The sequence below is a fragment of the Pararge aegeria genome, chromosome 26, assembly GCF_905163445.1.
Source record: "Pararge aegeria chromosome 26, ilParAegt1.1, whole genome shotgun sequence".
Classification (NCBI taxonomy): Eukaryota; Metazoa; Arthropoda; class Insecta; order Lepidoptera; family Nymphalidae; genus Pararge; species Pararge aegeria.
In genome coordinates this window covers 2,937,823-2,964,734 of record NC_053205.1, presented here as the reverse complement: position 1 = coordinate 2,964,734, position 26,912 = coordinate 2,937,823, and the positions used below count along the sequence as shown (strand labels likewise).

The 26,912-nt window shown below is 38.3% G+C and overlaps 1 protein-coding gene across 1 annotated transcript in view; it reads right to left on the bottom strand.

Annotated features, from left to right (window-relative positions):
* LOC120635491 (probable C-mannosyltransferase DPY19L1) overlaps positions 1 to 24,137 on the bottom strand; it is a 30,929-nt gene extending 6,792 nt beyond the window's left edge. Inside the window, exons 1-8 of the mRNA XM_039906514.1 lie at positions 23,940 to 24,137; positions 11,917 to 12,167; positions 9,133 to 9,341; positions 8,355 to 8,535; positions 5,670 to 6,541; positions 4,322 to 4,434; positions 1,845 to 2,004; positions 122 to 247 (exon numbers count right to left, since the gene is read on the bottom strand). Coding sequence (XP_039762448.1) covers positions 122 to 247; positions 1,845 to 2,004; positions 4,322 to 4,434; positions 5,670 to 6,541; positions 8,355 to 8,535; positions 9,133 to 9,341; positions 11,917 to 12,167; positions 23,940 to 24,006 — 1,979 coding nt within the window. The 5' untranslated portion in view covers positions 24,007 to 24,137. The remainder of the gene's footprint in view (positions 1 to 121; positions 248 to 1,844; positions 2,005 to 4,321; positions 4,435 to 5,669; positions 6,542 to 8,354; positions 8,536 to 9,132; positions 9,342 to 11,916; positions 12,168 to 23,939) is intronic.
* Between the last annotated feature and the right edge of the window lie 2,775 nt (positions 24,138 to 26,912).

Here is a 26,912-nt window from a genome sequence, read left to right as displayed (position 1 = left end):
TGTGTGTGTGTGTGTATATGCGCGTGCGTGAATGCGGGCGTGCGTGAATGCGTGCGTGCGTGCGCGCGAGCTTGCGTGCGTGTGCGTGTGTGCGTGTGTAAATAATATTTGAATCATATACCCGCTCTTCCCATAGCAGTATTTGGTCTCGACGATCAGATGTGTGGCTTTCAGTCGATTCATCTCTTCGTAGTAATGCTGAGGTGTGAACTTGCCGTACATTTTGTACACCGTATACGCGCGTAATCTGTAACAACACTTGCATTATTAATATATCTGACGGCCGGTTGGCGCAGTTTGCAGCGACCCTGCACTCTGAGTCCAAGGCCGTGTTTTCGATTCCAACTACTGAAAAATGTTTGTGTGATGAGCACGAATATTGAATATTTATGAATGAATGAATATACTTTTATTGCACACCACAAAAAGTACATAAAACAAAAAGAAAAGTATAACAAAACAACGTATACAATTTGGCGGCCTTATCGCTACATAGCGATTTCTTCCAGGCAACCAATGGCGGAGATAAAAAACAGTTACAGAAAAAAGTTAGGTGTTAGGTATTTATGTAAATTATTCATAAAAATATTCATCAGTCATCTTAGTACCCATAAAACAAGCCACGCTTTCAGCTTGGGGCTAGATGGCGATGTGTGTATTGTCGTAGTATATTTATTGATTTTTTATTTATATTCATTAACGATACTTCAAATGAAGTAATAAAGACGCGCAATGCAATGCAATTAAAATCACGTGACTCCTGTCACCTTATTAGGTAAGCGTCGCGTGGCGTAGGTGCTATGTGCGTGTCGGTCTTTGATCTTCAATAGGGTTGTCAAACGCTTAGAATTTTATGAATTCGTTTGTATGGAGAAATAAATATGCTTCTTCAGATTTATAATTTTTCAAGGTGACTCCTTATGAAATATACTTATGCCCCCTTCAACATTGTTTTGTAATTCAGTTACACGTTGTATATATTTGATTATATATGTTCATTTATTTATTTTGAAAGTATATATTTATTAGAACACACATAGCACTTTCCCGGTCTCATGTCAAAGGTTCTTTCATTTAAAGGTTGCTTGTGAGAGATTGCTTTTTTTTTTAACTGTAACAGACTAGCGCTTGACCACAATCTCACCTGACGGCAAGTGTGGCGTGCAATTCATACATGCACAAAAGCATTGCCTATCCTAATATTTATATATAACTCCTATAGGAGGAGAATTTTTGGCGTTTCATGCAATTTTTCTGGTGTATGCATACCCTGGTAAGCAACCCAGTGAACGCCACTGCTAATGGCCTAAGATGGGACGCGCCTGGAAGATGCCTATTTATTTTTATTTCATTTTTTAGTTTTAAAGATAAAAAGGCGGCCTTATTGCAAGCAATAAGGTCGCTTTTACATTTATTAATTTATTTCTTTATTCTTGTTTTTTTTGTGTTATCTGTATTATTTTGTTTTTTATTTTTTTATTTATTTATTTATAATCTTTATTTGTACACCACTCAGAAAAACGAGACGAAAAAAATAACAAACACATGAAGAATGAAGCAGGATACAAAAGGCGGCTTTATCGCTAAGTAGCGATCTCAGCCTCAGTTTTCCTAATCCTAAGGTTGCCTAACCTTAGGATTAGGAAAACTATAAAGAAAAACGAATAGGTGGGTTAAACTATTTAGTACATACATACAAATTTTTTGTATTGTTTCTAAAAGGACATCAGACGTGAGACGAGTCGCTGGGTGCCGCTGGAAACAAGCCGCTTGGGAATCGGAATTCCGTATAAAAGACTTGTCAATCGTCTGAAGTGATTATCATATAATAAATAAATAGTTACCTGGCGTTTGTATCTTCGTAATGCGGATGAGTGACGACGGGGTTGCGAGTTGCCAACATCACTGTGGCCGACATTGGCATCGAACCTGCGTACACGCTCACTCTCGGTCCCTGAGAGATCCATTTCAACAACTCCTCTTGCTGGTACTCGTTGAATTCACCTAGAACATTCCAATTTTTTAAGACATTTGATCGGAGAATCGAATGCAAGATGGAACAATACCAACGCAATACATGCAATCAAATTGTTTCTCAAGTCATTAGACAAGAAGAAGACAAAACAACTTATGTCACAGAGCAGAACCAATATAGCACTGGTAGCAGGCATAACCACAGGACATTGCCTGTTAAACCTAACTGTAATAAAAATTACAGAAGATCCATCCTGTCCAGATTGTGGTGAGGTGGAAACCAGTTTTCATTTCATAGCTGAGTGCCCAATGTACGCGCTGGTAAGATGGGAACTACAAGGTAAGGACAGTATTAGTGTAGAAGACCTAGCAAACCTTTCTATAGGGGACATCCTGAGGTTCACAAAAGAGACTGGTAGTTTTCAGGGGGATGTTGTCGGGACACCAGTAAACCTGTGTCTCAACATAGGGATAAGGGTGGAATAGTCCTTACAGAGGACTGATAAACATTCTTGCAATGACAATAAATCCCTCAATAATCAACCCCTCAATAAATCGCAATTAATATTATAAACGTCAATGTAAGTTTGTTTGTTACGCTTTCACGCAAAAACTACTTAACCGATCCTCATGAAACTTATCCCGAAATTAAGCTCGGTTCCTTTGGGAGAGGGGATGAAAGTGTTTGACGATTTTACACCATAACTCCGACGAATTATAACCGATTTAAATAATTATTTTTGTACTATAGAGGTTATAATATGTGTTTAATTTCGCCCAAACTTTGTGTAGATCTGATGAATGTGGTTGTAGATAGGGGGCAGAACTCCTCAGCGGACAGCAGCAAACCCCTCATTTAAAACTTAGCGATACTGGGTGCTTTAAATTTTCTTAGAACTACATCTAAATTGAATGCCACATCAAAAAACTAAATCAAACGCAGATGAAGTCGCGGGCAACAGCTAGTAAATTATAAATGAGCCATTTGATTTCATTGTAAACTAACAGACTGAGCATAGCACTTGTATAATAGTAGTTAGCTTTTTGTGACAGAGCTCGTCCGGGGAAGTACCTAATGCCGCCATGCTTATGTCTGCCGCTAAGCAGCATTTTAGGCATAGCGTGTTCCGGTGTGAAGCGTCCGGGGAAGTACCTAATGCCGCGATGATTATGTCTGCCGCTAAGCAGCATTTTTGGAATACTGTGTTCCGGTGTGAAGCGTCCGGGGAAGTACCTAATGCCGCCATGCTTATGTCTGCCGCTAAGCAGCATTTTAGGCATAGCGTGTTCCGGTGTGAAGCGTCCTGGGAAGTACCTAATGCCGCCATGCTTGTCTGCCGCTAAGCAGCATTTTTGGAATACTGTGTTCCGGTGTGAAGCGTCCGGGGAAGTACCTAATGCCGCCATGCTTATGTCTGCCGCTAAGCAGCATTTTTGGAATACTGTGTTCCGGTGTGAAGCGTCCGGGGAAGTACCTAATGCCGCCATGCTTATGTCTGCCGCTAAGCAGCATTTATGGAATGCTGTGATCCGGCGTGAAGCGTTCGGGAAAGTACCTAATGCCGCGATGAATATGTCTGCCGCTAAGCAGCATTTTTGGAATACTGTGTTCCGGCGTGAAGCGTTCGGGGAAGTACCTAATGCCGCGATGATTATGTCTGCCGCTAAGCAGCATTTTTGGAATACTGTGTGCCGCTCTGAAGGGTGCGGTTGCCGGTGTGATTACAGGCTCATGAGGCTTAACGTCTCAGGTTGATGGACAAAGGGCGGCAGTTTGAAGGACCCGTTTCTTGCATGCCCTGCGAAGTGTTGCTGCTCTGTTTTCCGCCAACCATCACGATGCCATCTGCCTAGTCCGCCAAGTATCACTATAGAAACAAAAAAAAAAAAAAAAAAAATGAGCGATAAAGCCGCCTTTGTATTCCGCATCTTTCTTTGTGTTACTGTTTGTGTTTTTTTTTTTTTTTATTTGCATGTGCAACGCGTAAATGATAACCGAAATAATACTTCACAGGCCTTAGAGGTACATTATGCACATTATGTCTCTGAGAATTATCTGTGAACAAAACTGTCTTTGTTCCAGCAGTGGACTGTTAAAAGATTCGATGAATTAAATGAATTAAATGAATGAAACGAATGAAACGAACGAAATGAATGAATTGAATGAAATAAATGTAATGATTGAAATGAATGCAATGAGTGCAATGAACGAAATGAATGAATATAATGAAATTAATGAAATGCGGGAAATGAATTAAATGATTGAAATGAATGAAACGAATTAAATGAATGATTTGTATGAAATGAACGAAATGAATGAATATGAACGGCGAAACTATGCACTCACCTTCGTGCGATAAGTCCTTGGTGACGTTCACTGTGAGCTGACTCAAAATCGGTATAATCATGATAGCGTACACCCAGTAAGGCTTTACGTACTTGGACATGAATTTCGGGAGTCTGAAAAATTTTAACGTCATTTTCAATAAACCTCGAATTACGCTTTTTTTTGTATACTAAAGTGAGCGTAGCTTGTGTTATGGGTACTAAGATAATATATGTTCTAATTCACATTTTACATCAATAATAAATAAATAAATATTTTAGCGGTTTTTTGTTACTGCCTATTCAGAAATTAATTCCTACTTGCACCTGCCCAGCCATTTCAGAGATTAGCCGGAACAAACTGACAGACAGTCGGACAAAATATGTCAAAAAAAAATATTTTCGTGTATGTACCGTATATACGAGTATAACCATATACTATACGTATTGACGGCCGATTGGCGCAGTTTGCAGCGACCTTGCTTTCAGAGCCCAAGGCCGTGGGTTCGATTCCCACTACTGGAAAATGTTTCTGTGATGAGCATTAATGTGTTTAGTGTCTGTCTGTCTATATGTATATTCTAAGTATTTATGGATATAATTCATAAAAATATTCATCAGTCATCTCAGTACCCATAACACAAGCTACGGTTACTTTGGGGCTAGATGGCGATGTGTGTATTGTCGTAGTATATTTATTTATTTATATACATGTAGTAAAAATCGGTTATTGAAATATAAAAAAAACAGACACTCAATTTTATTATTTTTTTTTTTTAATAATCTTAATATAGATTATTAAAAAAAAAAAGCTACACTATCGCATTAGGTTTGAGTATTCTGTAATGATAGTGTTAGAATCCCTACTAATATTATAAATGTCAAGGTAAGTTTGTTTGTTACGCTTTCAAGCAAAAACTACTTGACCGATCCTCATGAAACTTTGTACACATATTCTTGGGAGTGTTAGAAGTAATATAGGATACTTTTTATCCCGACATTACGCTCGGTTCCTTTGGGAGAGGGGATGAAAGTGTTTGACGATTTTACACCATAACTCCGACAAATTATAACAGATTTAAATAATCATTTTTGTACTATAGAGGTTATAATATGTGTTTACTTTTGCCCAAACTTTGTGTAGATCTGATGAATGTGGTTGGAGATACAGAACAGAACTTCTCAGCGGACAGCAGCAAACCCCTCATTGAAGGCTTAGCGATACTGAATACTTTAATTTTTTTTAGAACTACAACAAAATTGAATGCCACATCAAAAAACGAAATCAAACGCAGACGAAGTCGCGGGCAACAGCTAGCAAGAATATAAATAAAAAAAAAAAATAAATGAATTTTGAATTTTTAACTTACACACGGAAATATTTCTTCACGACCAACGACGACAATATGCACATCTGCGTAGTGAGCAATAGCTTTAGCCTCATCACAAGCCCCGCCATCAGACCAAAGACCGCCATCATCGCCAGATTATAAAACACAGCCGGATCTATTTTCAAATTTCTGACATAGACCATGAGTATATCTTTTTTGTCCTTCGCCACGTTAACTTGTCTATTGTTGGCTGCATTGCGTCTATTGTTGTCTATGCCGTTGTGCAAATACTGATTGGCAGAACGCATCTCGCTCTCGCTGCGCACGTACGCGTCTTTAATCCAGAAATCGACGACGTTAACGGAAATTATCAAAACGATGGGCACCAACAGTGTTTTCGACATATTTATAATTGTGCTCAACGGCATGAAGTCGAACACATCCGAGCATGTGTAAATGAGAGTATGGAAGCTCTTGTGATCTGTGAACTTGGAATACAGAATGTCCCACACGTGGGTGTCCTTGTCTGGTTTTCCACGCTTCAAAGAGCCCCACAGGTAGAAAGCCACGAACGTTGTCGAAAAAATCCTCGGAAAAACGAGTAAGCATTCCGTTATAAAGTCGTAACGGTTCCGGACGTCTACCCGCGCGTATTTACCCACCAGAGAATAGACGGCTATAACGCCGAAATAGCACGCGTGCAGTGACGACATCGGCGAAGCGTTGCATTGAAACAGAAGTGCGGCCGCTTGCAAACTGCATATATGGTTGTGCACGAACACGGATAGAGTTTTCCTGTCTATTATACACATTTGCTCCATCACAAAGAAAATGGCGACCTGCGACATAAATATGTACGGTGTGAACTGCCAGAATATGAGACTGGCTGTGTTGAGGAATAGTATCGGCACCTGGAACAAAAAAGAAAGTCGATAGAGAAACATTATTTAATGTTATTCATTTATTTATTTATTGATAATCATTCAATCAAACAAAAATACTTTATAGCACACAAGAAAAATAAAAGAGACAAAAACCACAAAGGTACAATTAAATTTGTATAACAAAGGCGGGAAGAAAAAAAAAAATAAAAACAATGCGCAAAACTCTAAGAATATACATACATATTAATAATTACAAAAATTAGAAAAACAGTACATTTATAAAATAAAATGATAACAAGCGTACCCAGCCGTAAATTTTTAATTTAAGTCTCGACATAAGGTCAGTCTAAGTCACTTTGTATTTTTAAGAAAGCTGCCATAAACCACTATAGTTTGCATTGAAGATGACTTGTTATAGTATTTACTATTGTCATTGATTTATGATATGTTATAGTATATATTAGTTTATTATTATTTTTTTTTCTAATATTTATTATATTATGTATTATTTTATTTGTGTAATCTAGTTTATGTATTAGTATGTAGTTATTAGTATGTATTTTATTGCACAACCTGCAGTATGTTATCCTTTTGTTTTCCTTATCCTAAGGTAGCCTGGAAGAGATCGCTACAAAGCGATAAGGCCGCCTTTTGTATACTTCTTCTGTCTGTGTTTTCTTTTATTCTTCTTCTGTATTTTTATTTGTGTGCAAATAAAGAGTATAAATAAAATAAATAATAAATTATATATTAAAACGTTTATTTCTCTCCGTATTCATTCCCATCTATTCTCTTCTCGAGCGGGTAAAGATCATTATCTACACCCATGTACACCCAACAATAGAATATCATCATAGTAAATAAAAGCTGTATTTGACAGTTTGACAGTTCAAAAATAGGAGTGCTCAGATCGTCACCAAACTTTAAAGGATTACTCGCCAGGTCAATCCGGAGATTCCCTGAAAGTTTAATTGAAATCGGTCCAGCCGTTTCGGAGCCTGTACGGAACATACCCACACACTTTCTCTTTTATATATATAGATGGACAACCAACAGTAGATACATTAAAACTAGCTCTTTTTTTTGGAATGAGTCACATAGTAATTGTTCAACTATTTACAGGTTATCACAGCATGCATTAAAATGTAAAAAGTCATTCTTATAAATTATAAATTAGGTAGAATCACTACACACAGACAGACATGACGTTTCAAAAGTGCTTGCTTATATGGTATGGCGTGGTATAGAGATGTGTTGCGTGGTGTTTGGCAATGTTGCATGGCGTGGTCTGAGATGTGCTGCGTGGTGTGTCGCAATGTTGCATGGACTGGTCTCAGATGTGCTGTGTGGTGTGTCGCAATGTTGCATGGACTGGTCTCAGATGTGCTGTGTGGTGTGTCGCAATGTGGCATGGCGTGGTATTAAGATGTGTTGCGTGGTGTGTCGCAATGTACACATTTTGTATATAATAACGCATCAAAAGTGCCATCTATGTGCCTATTTGAATAAAGAAATATTTGACTTTGACTTTGTTGCATGGCGTGGTATTGAGATGTGTTGCGTGGTGTGTCACAATGTTGCATGGCGTGGTATTGAGATGTGTTGCGTGGTGTGTCACAATGTTGCATGCACAGTGACTGGTACTGGTATCATACAGGCATCACGCGTAACTTGAAACCACGCCATGCAATCCACAACGCCACGCTCTCTGACACCACGCCACTCATGTCAATAGGTATTGAGTGCCATGGCGTCGGTTTACGTGTATGTGTGTGCGTGTGGTTTCAAATTGCATGGCGTGGTTTCACGCTGCATGGCGTGGGGTGTTTCGAATAAATACCTGAAGAAGTAATAAAGCGGTTTTCTTCCTCCTGAGCTGTACCGACTGCAGCCAGCACTGCAGGAGGATGAAGGGCATCGCAAAGTTCTCTCTCTCGTTGGGGGCCCATTGGACTCGCGTGGATTCCGAGTGGTTCGCGAAGTATTGCAGCACCGCCATTAGACCACCGAGGATACTGTCACTGTGGAGGAGACAAAGTTTTTTTTTTTTTTTTATATTAATAGCGGGCCAACGAGCCGGTGGGTCACCTGATGCTAAGTGAGCACCAGAGGAGTAGGAGTGCGTTGCCGGCTCGAAGTTAAGTTAAATATACTACGTTACATAAAATTCATAGTTCCAACTACCCATTGACATCTTGGAGATGTCTCTTAAAAAGTTCAAATTTTGTATTAAAGAAAAGTCCTATTTTAGTATAAAGGACTACGTAATCGATAATAAAGCTTGGGTGCGAATGATTGCTCTAACCAGGTTGCTCTTCTAATAATTTTAACTGGCAATGTGAGATGGTGATAGCAAAAAAAAAACACCCGGCTAAGTTTGTTGTGGGCTTCTTCTTAGACCAGGGCGCGTTTAGAACTCTCGTAGTTTATGGTTTAAGTTGGCGAACGAGGTTAACACCATCCCCTTACAATTATGCAAACATACAAGTGTGAACGCTTCATAAGTGCCTGTGATGGGCCTACACGAATAAACACGCTACCATCTTGGACTGCATCGTCACTTACCACTGTGGCATAAAAAAAAATTAAAAAAAAAAAAAAACAAACTCTTCACCTACCTTAGCACGCAAGCGTGCATGAAAATTGCAGCAACGGAAACTCCCGCCAACAACCAAACTGCTTCCAGATAAAAGAATATTGGCACACCGATCCCGATGCAGGTACGTACAGCGTCGTGGCCAGCGTCTCTTACAACCGTGTAGCACTCTATGTGGTCAGTGTTGTTCAGCGAGCGTTCGTAATACCTGTACAGTGTACCTAGCATCACCTGAAAAAAAAAGGGAAAATTTATTTAAACATCTTTATTGCGTAGTAAAGGGGAAACTAAAAATATTACTTAAAAAAAAATAAACGGTTGCTCGCGTCCGTCGTCCGCGTTTGTTACGGTTTTTTCCCGGGATAAAAAGAAAATTACTTAAAAAAAAATAAAAGGTTGCTCGCGTCCGTCGTCCGCGTTTATTACGGTTTTTCCCGGGATAAAAAGAATATTACTTAAAAAAAATAAAAGGTTGCTCGCGTCCGTCGTCCGCGTTTATTACGGTTTTTCCCGGGATAAAAAGAATATTACTTAAAAAAAATAAAAGGTTGCTCGCGTCCGTCGTCCGCGTTTATTACGGTTTTTTCCCGGGAGAAAAACAAGCCTAAGTTACTCTCCGACTTTTCAACTACCTCTACGCAAAAAGACACGGTAGTGGTCTCCACAACAACAAACTAGATGGCGCCACAAATATCCTGCATCTCGCTAACGAAGTGTGCTCACAGACATTGACCATTTAAAACGTGTAAATGAAAACCGAAATAATACTTCGCAGGCTTAAAAGGTACATTATGTACTGTCTCTGAGACTTATCTGTGAAACCGGTACGCGTCGCGTAGCGAACGTACTATTCCCACAACTGGAAAACTGGTCTGGGTGGTTATATGTATATTATTCATACAAATATTCATCAGTCATCTCAGTACCCATAACACAAGCTACGCTTACTTTGGGGCTAGATGGCGATATGTGTATTGGCGTAGTTTATTTATTATTTCTATCATTTATTATTTTTCTTTTTTTTTTAAATTATTAACAATGCTTAAGAATAAATTAAAAAAACACTATTAAAAATTTATAAAAAAAAAAACTTCCACTCTCCGCTTGCGGGGCTTTTGAATGCCCAAGCAACCGGTGGTCAGGGCTCCAGAGTGAGAAACCTCCTCACAATACGCGCCGTTTCAAGGACTACTGCCTTCTGTATCCGACCCTTGATCCAACAACCAAGCGAAAGCTTCTTGAGATGTTGGTCGAAGCTTTTCGTGAGAAGACCATTGACCGAAACGACTATCGGAACAACAACGGTCGACTCAACATTCCACATGGCGGTAATCTCGTGAGCAAGGTCCAAGTATTTAGATACTTTTTCCTTTTCAGCTTTCACCAGATTATCGTCATGTGGAATAGTTATGTCAACAAAATGTTATGTTAAAATATTATTATTTACTATGCGCGTGTCGGTCTTTTATCTTCAATAGGGTTCTCATTAGTAAACACTTCAAATGTTTTGAATTTGTTTGTATAGAAAAAAGAAAGGGGCTTCTTTTGATTTGATATTAATATTTTTACAGGGTAATTCCTTATGAAATGTAGTTTGGACCCTTATGGGGAGACATTATTTGGAATATGTATTCATCAAAATTTTTTTTTTTTCTATTGTTATCCTGCAATCAGTCCTTGACAATGAGCAGATGTGTTCATAGATATTTTAATTATTTTATGATAATTTCTCATTGGAAATTGTCATATTGAGGAAAGACTGGTTTAGCATTTATTCAGGTCTAGAATTTTTTTTCTTTTTAGCCCGCTGCGACAATCTGGTACGGTGAGTTAAACTGCCAGCTGGTTGGGAGGGTGCCTAAATAGTATTTGGTATTTACTACTACACTGTTGCAGTTCTTCTTCTTTTACGTTCGTGATCCTCATATGCTCATGGATCTCATTGTTCTTTATAAACCAAGGGGAGTTTTTTATTTGTTTGAGAATAGAGTCTTCAGCTCTTTGGATTATTTTGATGTTGGAATCACAGGCGGAGCCCCAGAGCTGTAATCCGTATGTCCATATGTGTTTGAGTGCTGTTTTGTATATCAGGAGTTTGTTGTCTGTAGACAGCTTAGAGTTTCTAGCAAGCAGCCAATAGAGATATATTAAATATATAGAGATTCATCAAAATAGCATAATCTTTTGCTTTAATATTTTAACAGGGTGTCCTTATGAAATATACTTATGGATCCTTCAATATTAATAGTTTGGAGAAAAAGTTTTTTCTCATTAAAAATAATATATTGAGGAAAGATACAGTCTTTCCTCAATATGACAAATTTCTAATTATATATATATGTGGGAACTTCTACTATTATTTCTAATTATATATACTACTAGCTGTTGCCCGCGACTTCGTCTGCGATTGATATTGTTTTTAAAGTATTCAGTATCGCTAAGCCTTAAATGAGTATAGTAGTATATACATAACATGTGACTGTCAATTAATTATAGACAAATAATTTGCAATAAAATAAAATTGCGACTATAATTAAAGATCTAAGCTATCCTATCTCTTAAGTTGGACCAGACTGCTCACGGTGTGTCAATTTAATTTAAAATCGGTTAAATTGTTTAGGAGTCCATCGCGGACAAACATTGTGACAGGAGATTTATATATATTAAGATATGGGAAATTATCATAAAATAATTAAAAATATCTATGAACACATCTGCTCATAGTCAAGGACTGATTGCAGGATAACAATAGAGAAAAAAAAAAAAAAAAAACATATATATATAATATAGGTAAATAAAAATGTACCTCAGGATGTATGTTGAAACGATTAACCGCATTTACTTCATGGGGATACTCCACCAATCTGTCCATCAAAAGTTTAAATATTCCGACTTGAAATGGTCTGGTCTCAACTACAGTCTTATAAAATGAGTAGTAGAAGCCCATTTCAGTGCGCAGTGACATCTCACGCTCCAAATCCGACAGGTACAAGAAATGCTTGTCATTTTCAAACAGCGTTCTGACATAAGCATAATGGATTCCCCCGACGCATATTGCTGGAAAGAAATAATATTTAAATTTAAATTATTTGAGCTTATTGTGACAGAGCTCGTCCGGGGAAGTTCTACAGCTGTGCTTATTCCTGTTGCAAAGCAGCATTCCTGTATGCATTAAATTCATTTATTTCAAGTAGGCGAACTCTACCACCGGTTTGGAAGGCAGATTCCACTGAGAAGAGCCGGCAAGAAACTCAGCAGATTGCTCTTGTTCAACATCATTTTACAGTTTACAATGAAAAATATATTTTTAGGAACCAGAGGTAAAATTTTTATATAAAAAAAACAAATCATGACTACACACACATATATGTTTAATAGAAGCAAGAATTTACACAGAACTAATAAAAAACTCAACAGATTACTAATTTAGAGAAATTCAATTCATAAATCTAATTTACAACAAAAACAAAAATGAGCAGGTTGACTTTCCAAACGGACAGGGGTCCCCCTTAAACTAGTTGACGGTACCCGAAGATTCTCTCGAATGAAGCGCGCACCGCCTTTTATAGTCTCTAACACCACCACTACGCGTTGTCCCCTCCACGATGACGTGTTGTGACGATTTCTCCAACACGGCCTCTCCTGACTGGAGGACGTCCTCGTGCTCCGTTGTCTCATGCTGCTGGATGCCCGCAGAGCAGTAGGGCACGGGCTCCGCAGTACGTTCACGAGGCACATTGTTGCTCCTGGCAGCTTGCTCAGGCGTGGACTCCATATTGTCATCATCGTCTGCACCTGAGAACATAAAGCATCTCGGATTGGGACCTCCGTGATTATCAAGGACACATCGACCCGTGATCGATCCATGGTTGATCACAAACAAATACCAGAGAGGAAGCACGACGTTAGCTATCTCGTATAGCAAGGAACATAGGCTCGACGTTAGCTTATTCCCTACATCAGCTCACCTACATGTCATAGGCACGACGTTAGCTTAACATGAGGCTCTCACGAATGGTAGAGGCGCGACGTTAGCATACCACTTCCGAATCAACCACATAGCATATGCACGACGTTAGCGTACTATGCGGTCTTCATCACAGTGTAACAGAGGCACGACGTTAGCTTGTACACACAAATAACACACAAGCTCCCCCTCGAAGAAGGCAGCACACGTGTCAGGAGTCCATTCCCCTCGCCATGGCACCATAAATTCTGCCGCAGCCCGGGTCGCCTTTCCACACGAGCCTGCCAGCATTTGCAGCTCGACGCGACCGTGGGGAAGCGCCTTGACCACACGGTATGTCGTATGGTATATGCCCGCGCATGCCAGAGTCGGGCTTGCCAGTCGCTTGTGCCTGCTTGGCTCAGCACCTTGAGTCCGTTTACTGAAGTATGCGACTGCTCGCTTATACACCTTTTCATGAACCTGAAGAAAAACTGCACCATAACCAATAGAACTAGCGTCCGTATGGACTTCGATAGGCTAAACAGGATCGTAAATGGCTAAGACGGGCTCGCTTGTAAGTTGCGAGATAATATCTCGCCGTGCTTCTTGTTCACTACCCCATGCAAAAGGAACGCCTTTTTTTGTAAGTCAAGCAAATCCATCACTACCCCATGCAAAAGGAACGCCTTTTTTTGTAAGTCAAGCAAATCCAGCTATATATCGACGGAAGTAACTAGCTAACCCTAAAAATTGGCGAACCTGCTTAACGGTCTTTGGGATGGGAGCCTCGACTAAGGCTTGAACCTTCTGTTCGCTCGGCTGCACCTGACCCTGACTGATAGTCCTTCCCAAATATTCTATTTTAGTACACAAAAAAGAGCATTTCTTTAGATTAATAGAAAAACCAGAATCAGTTAGAGTTTGAAGTACCTTGCGAAGAATCAACAGACCCTCATGTATTGTATTGCTCAGTATAAGTACGTCATCGATATACACCAGGACCTCACCGGACTCTAGGTATGGGCGAAGTGTTTTCGACATTATCCGCTGGTAAACAACAGGTGCATTTGCTAAACCGTAAGGCATTTTCAAATATTCATAGTGCCCCTCGGGTGTAACAAATCCTGTGAGTGGTATTGAGTCATTATCCATAGGTATCTGGTGGAATCCTGTGGCCATATCGAGACTGGTGAAGAATTTATGTCTACCTAATCGATCAATATGATCATCGATCAATGGTAAAGGAAAGCGATCCTTGACTGTAATTTCGTTGAGTTTACGATAGTCAACACACATGCGGTTAGACCCATCCTTCTTTTTAACTAATAGGATAGGACTCGCATATTCCGATTCAGAGTCCCGAATAATATTTTTTTCTAGAAGATCTTTAATTATCTCGCGAACTTTTAAAATTTCTGGATGAGAAAGCCTGTAGGGCCTGTAATTAATCGGCACAGCACTATTTAATTTAATTGACATGCTGCCAGTGTTAACTGTGGATGTTGCCGTCCCAGAGATAAAAAAAAGTCTGAATATGTCTTAATTAGGTCTCGCAGCTTGCTAAAGTTTTGATCAGTTAACGACGTCTTAATCGGAATCTGCGTAGTCGGCATAGTACACATAACGTTAAAGGTAAGACGAGACTTGCTAGTAAGGTATTGCTGTTCACGGGTACGTACATAAGTAACTCCTTCGCGATTAAATACGTCAGTACCGACAATAATAGGGGTATTCATAAGTTCAGGGGATATGGCATGTAGGTCCACCTCTGAAGTAATCTCATTAAACTCTATGGCCAAGGTAACAAAATAAGTTGACTCAATTTCATTACCGCTTATACCTCGTAAAACTCTAAAAGCTGGCCTACGCGCACACTTGAAATGTCTTAGCAACGATGAAGAAATCAAAGGTATAGTTGAACCGCTATCTATAAGAATATCAACCGGAATTCCCTGTATGACTGCTACTACATCTTTATTTTTATCATAGCAGTTTTCCTGGCAAAAGTTAATGTTATTTGTGTTACGAGAATCAGATTTAAGTTTTGCAAAACAAGTTTCAATTTTATGCCCTGGCTTTCGGCAAAAAGCGCAAGGTTCGAATTTATTTAAACTCTGAGCAGAATTCTTATTGTTTTCCTCGTTGTTGCTTTTAACAGAGATGGCTTTAGACTTCTTTGAACAACGAGACTGAGTATGACCACGTTGGCCACATGAAAAACATATGCCTTCCTCAAACCTACGTTTTCGAACTTTTGCATCGTAATTTGATTTAGAAAGACGATTATAACTTATGCTATCGCCAGATTTCCTATTAAAAGATGATGTATTAGATTTCACGTAAATAGAGAAGAATTCTACTATCTCATTTGGCATTAACTTTGCATTGGCAGCAGAAGCACGAATTTGCGGATCGGTGATGCCCCGTATGACTATTGCCGAAATTAGCTCGTCACTCAACCCCCTAACTATGCGTAACTTTAGTAAGGACCGACGAGAATAGTCTGCATATGTTGGGTATTTATCAGAGTTAGAACTCATGACCTCGTATAAAATATTTGCAATATCCGGTGTCCTAGGACACAACGGTTTAAACTCTTTCTTAAAATTGCTCCAACTACGGTCATTGGTGACTCACTCATTGAGCCAAGTCCTAGCATCCCCTTTAAGACAGTTGCCGATGCGAGAAAGACACTCGTTATCGTTCCAATAGTTTGTACTCTTAGCACGGTCAACTTCCTCGCACCAGATGTCTATATCGTGGATGCTTGGATCGAAATTGGATATGTAATAAGATTGGTTGGATCTCACCGTCGTATTGATTGAACGTATCGCCTCGATGATACGATCGGTTCCGCTGGCATCGCGGTCCGTCATTGCGCTCACAGGACGCCCTGGCGAAGACTGCATAGCAGACTCTCGACCCTCCACCACCGACCTCTGTTGCTCAGCTACAGTCGCGGTCACAGGTCGCAGCCGTGGTGGCGACAGCGCAGGCAAACAGTCAGCGTTCGGTTCATGGAGTCGCGGCGGTGTGGAGCGGCGTTGCCCTTCTAATGCAATTAAAAGATTTTGAAGTTGTTGCATTTGTTCGATTAACTCTTTATTAGGGGAATTATGCCGTTTTGAAGTAAGTCTAGAATTCTACCTTCGACGCCTACGGCCAGAATCATGGTGCGGTACCATGCCCGGTAAGCGAGGCGCGGTATCTAGAGAGACTTCTCCTTTCATGACCTTGATTTGACATTTTCTTTACTGTAGGTAACAGTAAATTACGAAATATAAGCAAGAACTAGGCCCAATACAAATAAACTTTTATGCGGGTAGGTAGGCTATTATAGCAAAATAGCGAGATAGGCCAAAAGTAACGCTAAATTTGAATTCACAAATCTATTTGAAAATCACGCACAATTATATTGAAAACAGCTGTAGGTAGTTAGCAAATAAATAAAAAAAGAAGTACTCACCAGGGTTTCAGCTACGTATACTTTACCATCTAATAACTTAGACAGCACACTACTTACGTAATAAGGGACATTTAAAATTCAATTTTCAAACGCAACGATAAAAAGTAATTTGAATAGTCAAACTGCCGCACGTATTTCAGGAATGCAAAGCAAATTAGGTCACGTGATATTTTCGAATCCCACAACTGATTTTAGGAACCAGAGGTAAAATTTTTATATAAAAAAAACAAATCATGACTACACACACATATATGTTTAATAGAAGCAAGAATTTACACAGAACTAATAAAACACTCAACAGATTACTAATTTAGAGAAATTCAATTCATAAATCTAATTTACAACAAAAACAAAAATGAGCAGGTTGACTTTCCAAACGGACAGGGGTCCCCCTTAAACTAGTTGACGGTACCCGAAGATTCTCTCGAATGAAGCGCGCACCGCCTTTTATAGTCTCTAACACCACCACTACGCGTTGTCCCCTCCACGATGACGTGTTGTGACGATTTCTCCAACAATATATAATAAATTAATATTTTGTCAAAGTTAGTTTGACAGCCCAGTAGCCGAGTGGCGCAGTGGTCAGCGACCCTGTTTTCTGAGTCCAAGGTAGTGGTTTCGATTCACACAACTGGAAAATGTTTGTGTAATGAACATGAATGTTTTTCAGTGTCTGGGTGTTTATCTGTATTTCATAAGTATTTATGTATATTATTATCAGTCATATTAGTACCCATAACACATTCGACGCTTACTTTGGGGCTAGATGGCGATGTGTGTGATGTCGTAGTATATTTGTTTATTTAAAGTCAAAGTCCAAGTCAAAGTCAAATGTCAAAAATATCTTTATTCAAGTAGGCCCATAGGTGGCACTTTTGATGGGTACATTACATGTCAATTACATGGTAGTGAGATGATCGCGTCCTGGTCTAAGAAAAAGCCCACAACAAACTAAGCCGGGTGTTTTTTTTCTTATCACCATCTCACATTGGCATTTAAAATTATTACAAGAGCAACCTTGTGAGAGATGAGGGCGGAGTCTGCTTCCAAGCAGCCTTGTCGTTAATAAATTCATCAAACGTATCTATAGTAAACACGATTAAATGAGTTTTAACACATTGTTTAACACTCTCACTGCCGTGGGATCCGCTGGCGGGCCCCAAGTTTTCGAGTGCAAAGGGCCGGTCTTATTTTAAAGAAAAATTAACCAGCAGGCCGTGGGGGTCGCCGGCCGTCCCCAAAAGATTTTGTCTGTCACGCCGCTTGTAATTTTCTAGAATTTCATTGTGACGCCAGCTAAAGTAATTGTTAGTTGACCGCCGGCCGCCCCCTTGGCTCGCTGTGTGCGTCGTTTTCCCGCGCTTTCACAACTTTCGGGATTAGAGTTAATTTTTTTGTGAAGAATATTGTTTTAGAGTATGTAAAACATGTCGGACGACTCGGACTATGATCCTGATTACGTGCCTTCATCGGAATCTACTTGTAGTACCGATAGTGATGGATACTCCGATAGCGAAAGCACCGATGAAGATGTCACTGCGCAGAGTTTACATCAAACTCAAAGGGACCGCCCCGTACAACAATCGGTAGACAGTAGTGGTCAATGGAGTATACCAACTGGCTCTCGTCAAAAACAATTCCCTTTAGCTTTTACATCTGGTATAAAAAATATTCCCGACACGTGTAAGACCGAACTGGATTATTATAGTTTGTTTGTGGACGACGAAATAATTAACCTGATGGTGACCATGACTAACTGTTATGCGAATAAAACTATGATACTTAAAGTTTTGAGACGATCAAGTAGACTAGTAGATTGGAAGGATTGTGATCAAAATGAAATTAAAAAATTCCTTGGTCTGCTGATATGGATGGGTATAAAAAAACTGCCTAAGATATCTGATTACTGGAGTAAGAATATATTATACAAAAATCCCGTAGCTGGTTCAGTAATGAGCCGAAATCGCTTTGAATTGCTGCTGCGGTGCTGGCACTTTGAGGATACATATTTTTATTTGTCATCTAATGCTGGCAGACTTATCCGAGTAAAACGTCTGGTTGACTTGATAACCAAAAAATTTCAGAACTATAACACACCTGGAGAATATCTAACAGTGGATGAGACAATGGTTGCCTTCCGTGGCAGGATTGTTTTCATGCAATATATCCCTGGGAAGAAGCACAAATATGGGATAAAACTGTTCAAAATATGTGATGAAAATGGTTATGTACATGATCTGATTGTATATGAAGGTAAGAAAACGACGCCTGGCCAAAATTTGTCAAAAGATGTGGTTATGAATCTGAGCGAGAAATACTTAGATGCGGGCCGAAGTATTGTAACCGATAATTTTTATACAAGCGTAGACTTAGCAAAGTCCCTTTTAAACCGGTCTACGCATTTGCTTGGCACAGTTCGAAAAAATCGAAGAGGGTTGCCGAAAGATATTATTTCCACAAAGTTGCATAAAGGTGAGATGATAGCAAAAGAAAATGATGACGGAATTTTGGTTTTAAAGTGGAAAGACAAGAGAGACGTCCTCGCGTTATCAACAAAACATTCAGTTGGATTCGTAACAGTCCGGAGCAAGCGAAATAGGCGAAAAACTGCTTTGAAACCATCAGTAATTGCCGAATACAACAAATACAAAAGTGCAATAGACTTTTCTGATCAGATGGGCAGTTACTGTAATCCTTTAAGAAGAAATGTACGTTGGTTTCAAAAACTGGGAATTGAATTACTGCTAACTACGTCTGTCGTAAATGCCTACTTGATATACAAGTCTCGTAAAAGACTTACAACTAAAACTTATACAATAACGAAATTTCGTGAGAACCTATGTATACAGTTGATGGATTTACAGCAGCGCCGTGCTACCGACCCTGTCGTAACTAAACATGAGTTCGGAAAGAACCCATTGACTGACCATCGCAATCGATTAATACGTCGTAAGTGTATACACTGCTACGAAAGTTTACGTCAAGAAGGCAAATCAAGCGTAGAGGCGAAGAAACTTACAAAAAAAACAAGTACTGTATGCCTCACTTGCCCAACGAAGCCCAGTGTTTGCGCGTCTTGTTTTGCCAATAAGCATAGCAAATAGTATTTTTTTTTTTCAAAATGCATGTTGTTTCCTCTTTTTGTGCTACAACAATAAAGGTTTGTCAATTTAATGTTTTATTTTTTTATTTTTTCCCCGCCACACAGAAATGTAATTATTGCTCCGATTGACTTGATTTTTTTTTCAACATGTAGCTCACTATATGCGCAAGCCAATGTTAGCCATATTTTTTCGTTATTAGCAGGCCAGTAGTACAAATATCTATTTGAATTTAGGGGGTCACAGCGGATCCCACGGCGTGCTAAAAGCATTCTTTACTAGACGCCGGCGGACCCCACGGCCTGCTGCAATATTTTTTCATTTTGAGTGACGGCCTACCGCAGCGGATACGTTGGGACCCGCAGGCGGACTCCGTGGCTTACTGAACTGGAACAATGCTATATATTGCTGGCAGTGAGAGTGTTAAACTTCAAGTTTAAGGTCCAAAATTACCTTGGGAATCAGATTTTAAAAGCATATACTCAATCCCACAAATGACTTCTGCACCTTTTGCAAACGATATGCAGATGTCACTAACTTATGTCCATTTCGAGTTAGGCATTTGTTTATATCCACTTTTCGTTTATAAAGTTCAATAGATATACCAACGATACACTGTATTAGCATTAATAATTTTAACTTTATTGGGATACTCCACCAATCTGTTGTACAAAAGTTTAAATATTCCCGTTACAAAAGGTTTTGTCTGGACTAGTCTTCGGATGCCATAAACAAAACTTGCAGTTTACTATAGTCTTATGAAAAGAGTAGTAAAAGCCAATTTCAGTGCGGAGTGACATCTCACGCTGCAAATCTGACAGATACTAGAAATACTCACAATACAGTTAACTCTTGCAGGTATACACAACATTGAAGTTAGTTGGGGGTAAAAATAATTAAATTAAAAGCAAAAATAGTAAGAATAAAAGTTTTTTTTTTTTATATAAACAAATGATAAAAACAAAAATAAAAACAATTTTAAAATTATTTGTCTAAGTTCCAATTCAATTCAATTCTTGTTTATGGCATTTATCTGTGCCTACTGGGCACAATGTACTTCGCCAATGTTTTGTAGATATTATTGGAGAAGGCACGAAGGAGATTGATCGGTGAAAATAAATTAAAGTTAATTTTGAATATGTACCGTAATTTTGTATGTAAATTCTGTGACCGAATTTCGGATGGACATTTGCCCATAGTAACCACATGAGAGGTAGCTACAGCGTCACCGGGGGAGTGGGGCGAGCGCGAAAGCTCGCGAATGTAAACGAAATGTTATGCAACCTTATACATTAGCAGTTGTACAGTCGATAGCGCGATCTTAAGAACTAATAACGCCATCCAGCGGTGTATTTGGGAACTAAAATAGCCATTTTGCTCTCAGTAAACAAGTCTTATACATTTTTAGTTGTACAGTCGATAGCGCGATCTTCAACACTAATAACGCCATCCAGCGGTGTATTTGGGAAGTAAAAGTAGTCATTTTGTTCTCAGTAACCACATCTTATACATTTGGAGTTGTACAGTGTATGCCGTGATTTTAAGAATTATTATGGACTACTAACGCCATCCAGCGGTATATTTGGGAATGGTTTGTAGCCTTTGGTTGTTACAATAATAGATTTAGTAACTCTGTAGTACATTAAAGCAAAAAGTCATTTTGTCAGGGAATAAAAGCTATTTTTATTTATTTATTAAGGAAATTAAATTAATAGTTTAGTATATTACAAGCATACTATATTGTAGTCTTGGGTAGTTCGCGAATGTTGATGTTGGAAAAGAGCAACTACTGAGTTTCTTGCCGGCTCTTCTCGGTAGAATCTGCTTTCCGAACCGGTGGTAGAGTCACACAAACATACATACTTGACGTTTCAAAAGTGCTTATAAAGTAGGCCTACTTGAAATAAATGAATTTGAATTTGAATTTGAATGACCTAGGTGGGAAGAGCGCTGGTGCGAGGTGAACTATGCGAACTAGATCATTGAAAATCCTGCTCTTTACTAGACAGTGGCGCTATATGACCAACTGAGTTATTACTTTTACATGTGCGCCAAATTATTTCAAAAAAAGAACAAACGAACTAATAGACTGAACTAGTTCATCCTTGGATTATGAATTAAATTGAGTGCTCTCTGTGGTAACAGGTTAGGCCCAAGACTACTATATTGCTTCTCAGTGGCATGGTGCCTCAGCCTTTTCATGCAACAGAAAACAATATTTGAATAAATACTATATTCATGTAATTAATCTTGATAATGTTTCTTAATGACAAGGTTGCTCGGAAGAAAGCCACTCTGCTTTCATCTCACACAAGAGTTAAATTGTAAAATGAGGTTGGAAAGGAGAAACTGCCGAGTTTTTTGCCAGCTCCTTCTTGATAGAATCTGCCTTCCAAACCAGTGGTATAGTAGTGACTATAAATTTGTATTTCATGTAATTAATCTTGATAATAAATGACAAGGTTGCTCGGAAGAAAGCCACTCTGCTTTCATCTCACACAAGAGTTAAATTAGGTTGGAAATGAGAAACTGCAGAGTTTCTTTCCAACTTCTTCTCGGTAGAATCTACCTTCCAAACCAGTAGTAGAGTCACTACAAACAGATATACTTGACGTTCCAAACGTGCTTATTTTAGCCCTACTTGAAATAAATGAATTTTGAATTTTGATCATCATTGTCAACAAATTACGGGCCCACTTAAGGACACTTCATCCAAAGAACCAAACTCCAAAAGTTACATGTGCGTTCTGGGGATTGAAATTGGCTCTCCCGAAACTAAAGTCGGTGCCCTGACAACTAGGATATTACTTAGTTTGATCAGCTGCAGCCTGTTGTAGTAAAAAACTGTAAATTGGATAGATAGATCAAGGGTAGTTGATGTTCAACAATTAAAAAAAGTCATACAGAATATAACAACCTTTTGTTATCATGGCGACACAATATTTCGCAAAAATCATATTTAAACTATGAAGTAATTAAAACCATCGCAAGCCCAATGAGAGTGTGTCTCGCATTACATATTAATTAACCTACATTTAGAGAAGATTCATTAATTTAGCATTGGGTCCTAGGAACATTCTATATGTTTACTACTTGTTGAGCTTACTGTTCTGTGGATACAAGCAAAACTATGCATTGTTGGCGTTGATTATATTTATTTAAAGTTACTAAATATTGCAACCTCAAATCAAACAAACTATCCATAGATAATGCCACAGAATATATGCAATAATGCAAATTCAAAAGAGTGCCTGTAGTGAATGATTGCTTGGTTAATATGCGGTAGAAGTAGTAGCGAGAGACCAGCAAACTCTATCACCATATATTTTGGCTTAGCAAGAAGTGTAGTAAGTTCTATTGAAGAATGAGTTTGTAAAGCACTAACAGGATGATATGAAATTTGGCAAAGCATAGAAGGCAGTACAAGTATTGACCTATGTCATAAGGGGCTTCCTTTACAGATTGCACTGATCAACATTATAAGGGGTCAGTTTAAGTCTATACATCATCTGCAAGTCTCAGGAGATGCTCGGAGCTTCTCTATCTGCCACGGAATGGTCCTGGCAACCACACAGTTCATCCATTGAGCTAGGAAGTTCATCGCACAGCATACAGGATGACAGGAGTGGGATATTAATATCCCATTCCTGTCATCCTTGATAGAGCACAGACCCGCTCCAATGTGGCATGGCTGGCTTAAACACACTCATACAGACAAGTTTATCAACAGATCAACTTAATACCAGCCCACTCGCTACAGGGCCTCGTCTCCTTCCATGATTAGAAGGGTTTAGGCCGTAGGTCCACCACGCTGGAGCAGTACAGGTTGGTGGCACACGCCTTTGAGAATATTATGGAGACCTCTCAAGCATGCAGGATTCCTCACGATGTTTTCCTTCACAGTTGTAGCAAGTGATATTTGAATTGCTCGAAACACACATAACTTGGAAAAGTTAAAGGTGTGTACAGGGATTCCAACTCGGCCTTTCGAAATTGTAGCCGAAGTCTTAACTAAGCTATCACCGCTGAGAACGCCAGAGCCCAGAATCGTTTCATCTACGATTGCTTACATAGGATAAGCATAAGTGATCGATACCGCAGCCGCGCCGCGAAGACGCGCAGCTTTTCTGCATAGGGTTTTTATACGAAGGATTAAATAAACTTATTTTATCCGTCGTTTCATCCATCGTATCGTTAGCGGACAAGTCTGTATTTGCAGATAGTTTTACTTTTTTAAATTTGTCGCGTTAACATAGCCTTAGATATCAGATTTGCAGTACAATAAATTAAAAAAAAAAAAAACAAGCACTTACCCAGAACTAAAATAAAACCTCCATAAATAAATCGGCGCTTTGCGGTGTTCTTCGTGTTTTCCTCCATCTTTAACACTCTATAATATCACATTTCATTTATTATTATGGACACTGCAGTTCCTGTTATTCACTTCGAATGAAAATATTATTGATTACTGCCCGTCGCCCGACTTCAGTCCGATCAATACACGACCGACAGACGAGAAATGCCAAAGGTCACGAGTAGAGCCGTTCCGTAGAAACTCGATACTTTTGAATCGATACCAACGTTTCGATATAGGTGGGCATAACTGCTATTTTTTTTAACAAATTATACTGTTGTGCTTAATTTTTATAATTGTAAACTACTATGCTAAAATGCTATGAATTTCAAGTCAAATAATATTGCTTGTTTTTTATTGCTGTTGTTTTTATATTAGTCAGACACGCACTTTATCTCAAGTCGTATATCTATTTTTTTATTCGCACCATTTATTTTCTTACAAACAATCGACAAATAAAACTCAGCGGTAATAACTAATTAACACTTAGTAAATAAAGAGTAGTTAGTAAAAAAAGTGGGATAGATCAAAAGTTAATATAAATATTATCGTTAACAATAAAATGGGTTTATGGCTGAGTTTAGCACTGCTTTATATCTCGATTGCACAGAAATATTGAAATTTGAATTAGTTTCAATTCAATTCAATTCTTGTTTATGGCTTTTGTCTGTGCCAACTGGGCACAAGGTACTTCGCCAATGTCTTGTAGATGAAGAAGGCACGAAGGAGATTGATCGGTGAAACTAATGAAAAGTTAATTTTGAATATATACCAAGAAATAGTTGTGATTAGCTAGTTAGTTCTTTAACCTAAGGCCGCACAGACAACACATGCATATATATCTAACACGGATATTTTTTATACATTATACTTTAATTTTATTACTTACTATATATTTACATAAAAATCTACAATAAGGACTGAAAATAAACATTAAAAAACATTTAACACTCAAAGGACGGGGGACTTTGGGAGGAAGAACGTCATAGAGGGGATAGGTAAGTTTGGGACAGTTAAAAATAATATGAGTTATAGTGCCCTCATCCAAGCCAAACTCACAGATGGAGTTGTCCCTTATCCGAAGTTTGGCCAGATGTACAGGTGTTTGAATTAGTTTCATAATTGCCCGCCAATTCGAACACGTGTCGCGTGTTCCTACTTACGTTTTTAATTATTTGTCATTGCTGCCATACGCCTCAGATATGTAGCTATTTGAATAAATTCAAATTTACAAGCAATTCTCGAAAGTATTTTTATAATTAAAAAAAAATATAGACTTGTGTTGAATGGCTGTGAAGGAATTAGTTTACTTGGTGGAGAGTAAATGTGTTCTTTTTCTACGTAATTCACCATCTGGAGTTGTTACTGTGTAAGAACGTGGTTCTGGACCAAGTTTTAAATTAATACAGGGTATCAAAACATGTGGCCGTTTCTTGAAATAAATTTTATAAGTTGTTTAAAGAGCTTTGCTGTGTTGATTGTAATAAAGCGATGATTTTTGATTTTGAATATCAATGTTTTGTTTTATCAATCTCAATCTCAATGCTTTCAATTGAATTTAATTCAAAAAGTTTTTCGGTTTTTATTTTTATTAATCTCACTAGATTTAATTTAAGTGTATGGTTCTCGCTCCAGAGACGGGCGATAATAACTGCGACTCAGTCTTGCACTATAGCAGTATTATCGAATTTGGGTTTCATGATACACATTACCTTATGTTTGCCTTATTTTGTACTATTTTTAATTTGCTGTGTAACTGTTAATTGAAATAAACTTATTATTATTATTATTATTATTTTAATAATCCATCATCTTAATGTCGAACTGACTATCTACAAAATGTACTTTGGTTTTTAATCTGCATAACTGAGCTGAAGAATAATGATTTTAATTTGCAAAGTTATCTTACCATAGAAATAAAGAGTCGGTATTATCCGATAAACATTTTAAAGATATTTTTTTGTTTCTAGTGTTGAATAAGAAAAATTATTAAATTTTTTTTTTTAAGTTTTTATTAAAGCGGCCCATTGTCCGAAATAGCAATTGACAGGATACTGCGACTAGAAAATGTAGATGATACTGCTCGCTGTTGACGAGTTCACGATTGCAACTTTAGGATATTTTGAAAAGTAGTCTATGACAATTAGCTATGTACGCATTAATATCAAAGAAATCTTTTCCACCTTTTTTATGCTAAACGCTCATAATGAAATGTATCTTTACTGTAATTTCTGCGATCTCTATATCTTTGTAAATGCCAATAAACAGTTCCTATATAAGGTGCTACAACTGTTTATTTATATTAAAACCTTTAAAGTATCCACCAAACGAAAAAAAATCACGGGCTGTATATACCTTACTTTGTATTCGCATCAACAACATCAACCTTGTGGTATTTCAAAAAAAAAAGATAGGCAACGCCAACAAAGACTGCGTGCACTCATCCACTATTCGAACTCGAAACTGTTATCAACTGTAATAATTAATAAAGTTAAGAAAAATCAAATGTTTCAATGTGTATGTTACAAAATAATTTCCAACGAAATAATTATAACATTACCAGAGAAAATAATTTATATTATAACGCATGGTAGCATTTTTAATCATTTGTTAAGCTGTTAAAAAAATATATTGTATTATAGCGCCAACATATCATTCCAAATATTAATAGCATAAAATCAGTCTTGCGATAATTACTAGGTATCGATACAAAAGTACTTGGTATCGAGTCAAATCAGACTGACCTTACTTCCGAACGCAGCGGACAGAACGAGAGAGACTCTCGTTGTGTCTCGCTCGGTTATCGGTATTGCACGCCATTTTTGTGGCGTGATCTGCGCCAGCCAAGCCGAACCCGTCCGACTATGCCCGAGCTGAGTGCAAAGGGCTAGAAAGCCGCCATTTTACCGCCTACGCCTCCATACGCTTACAA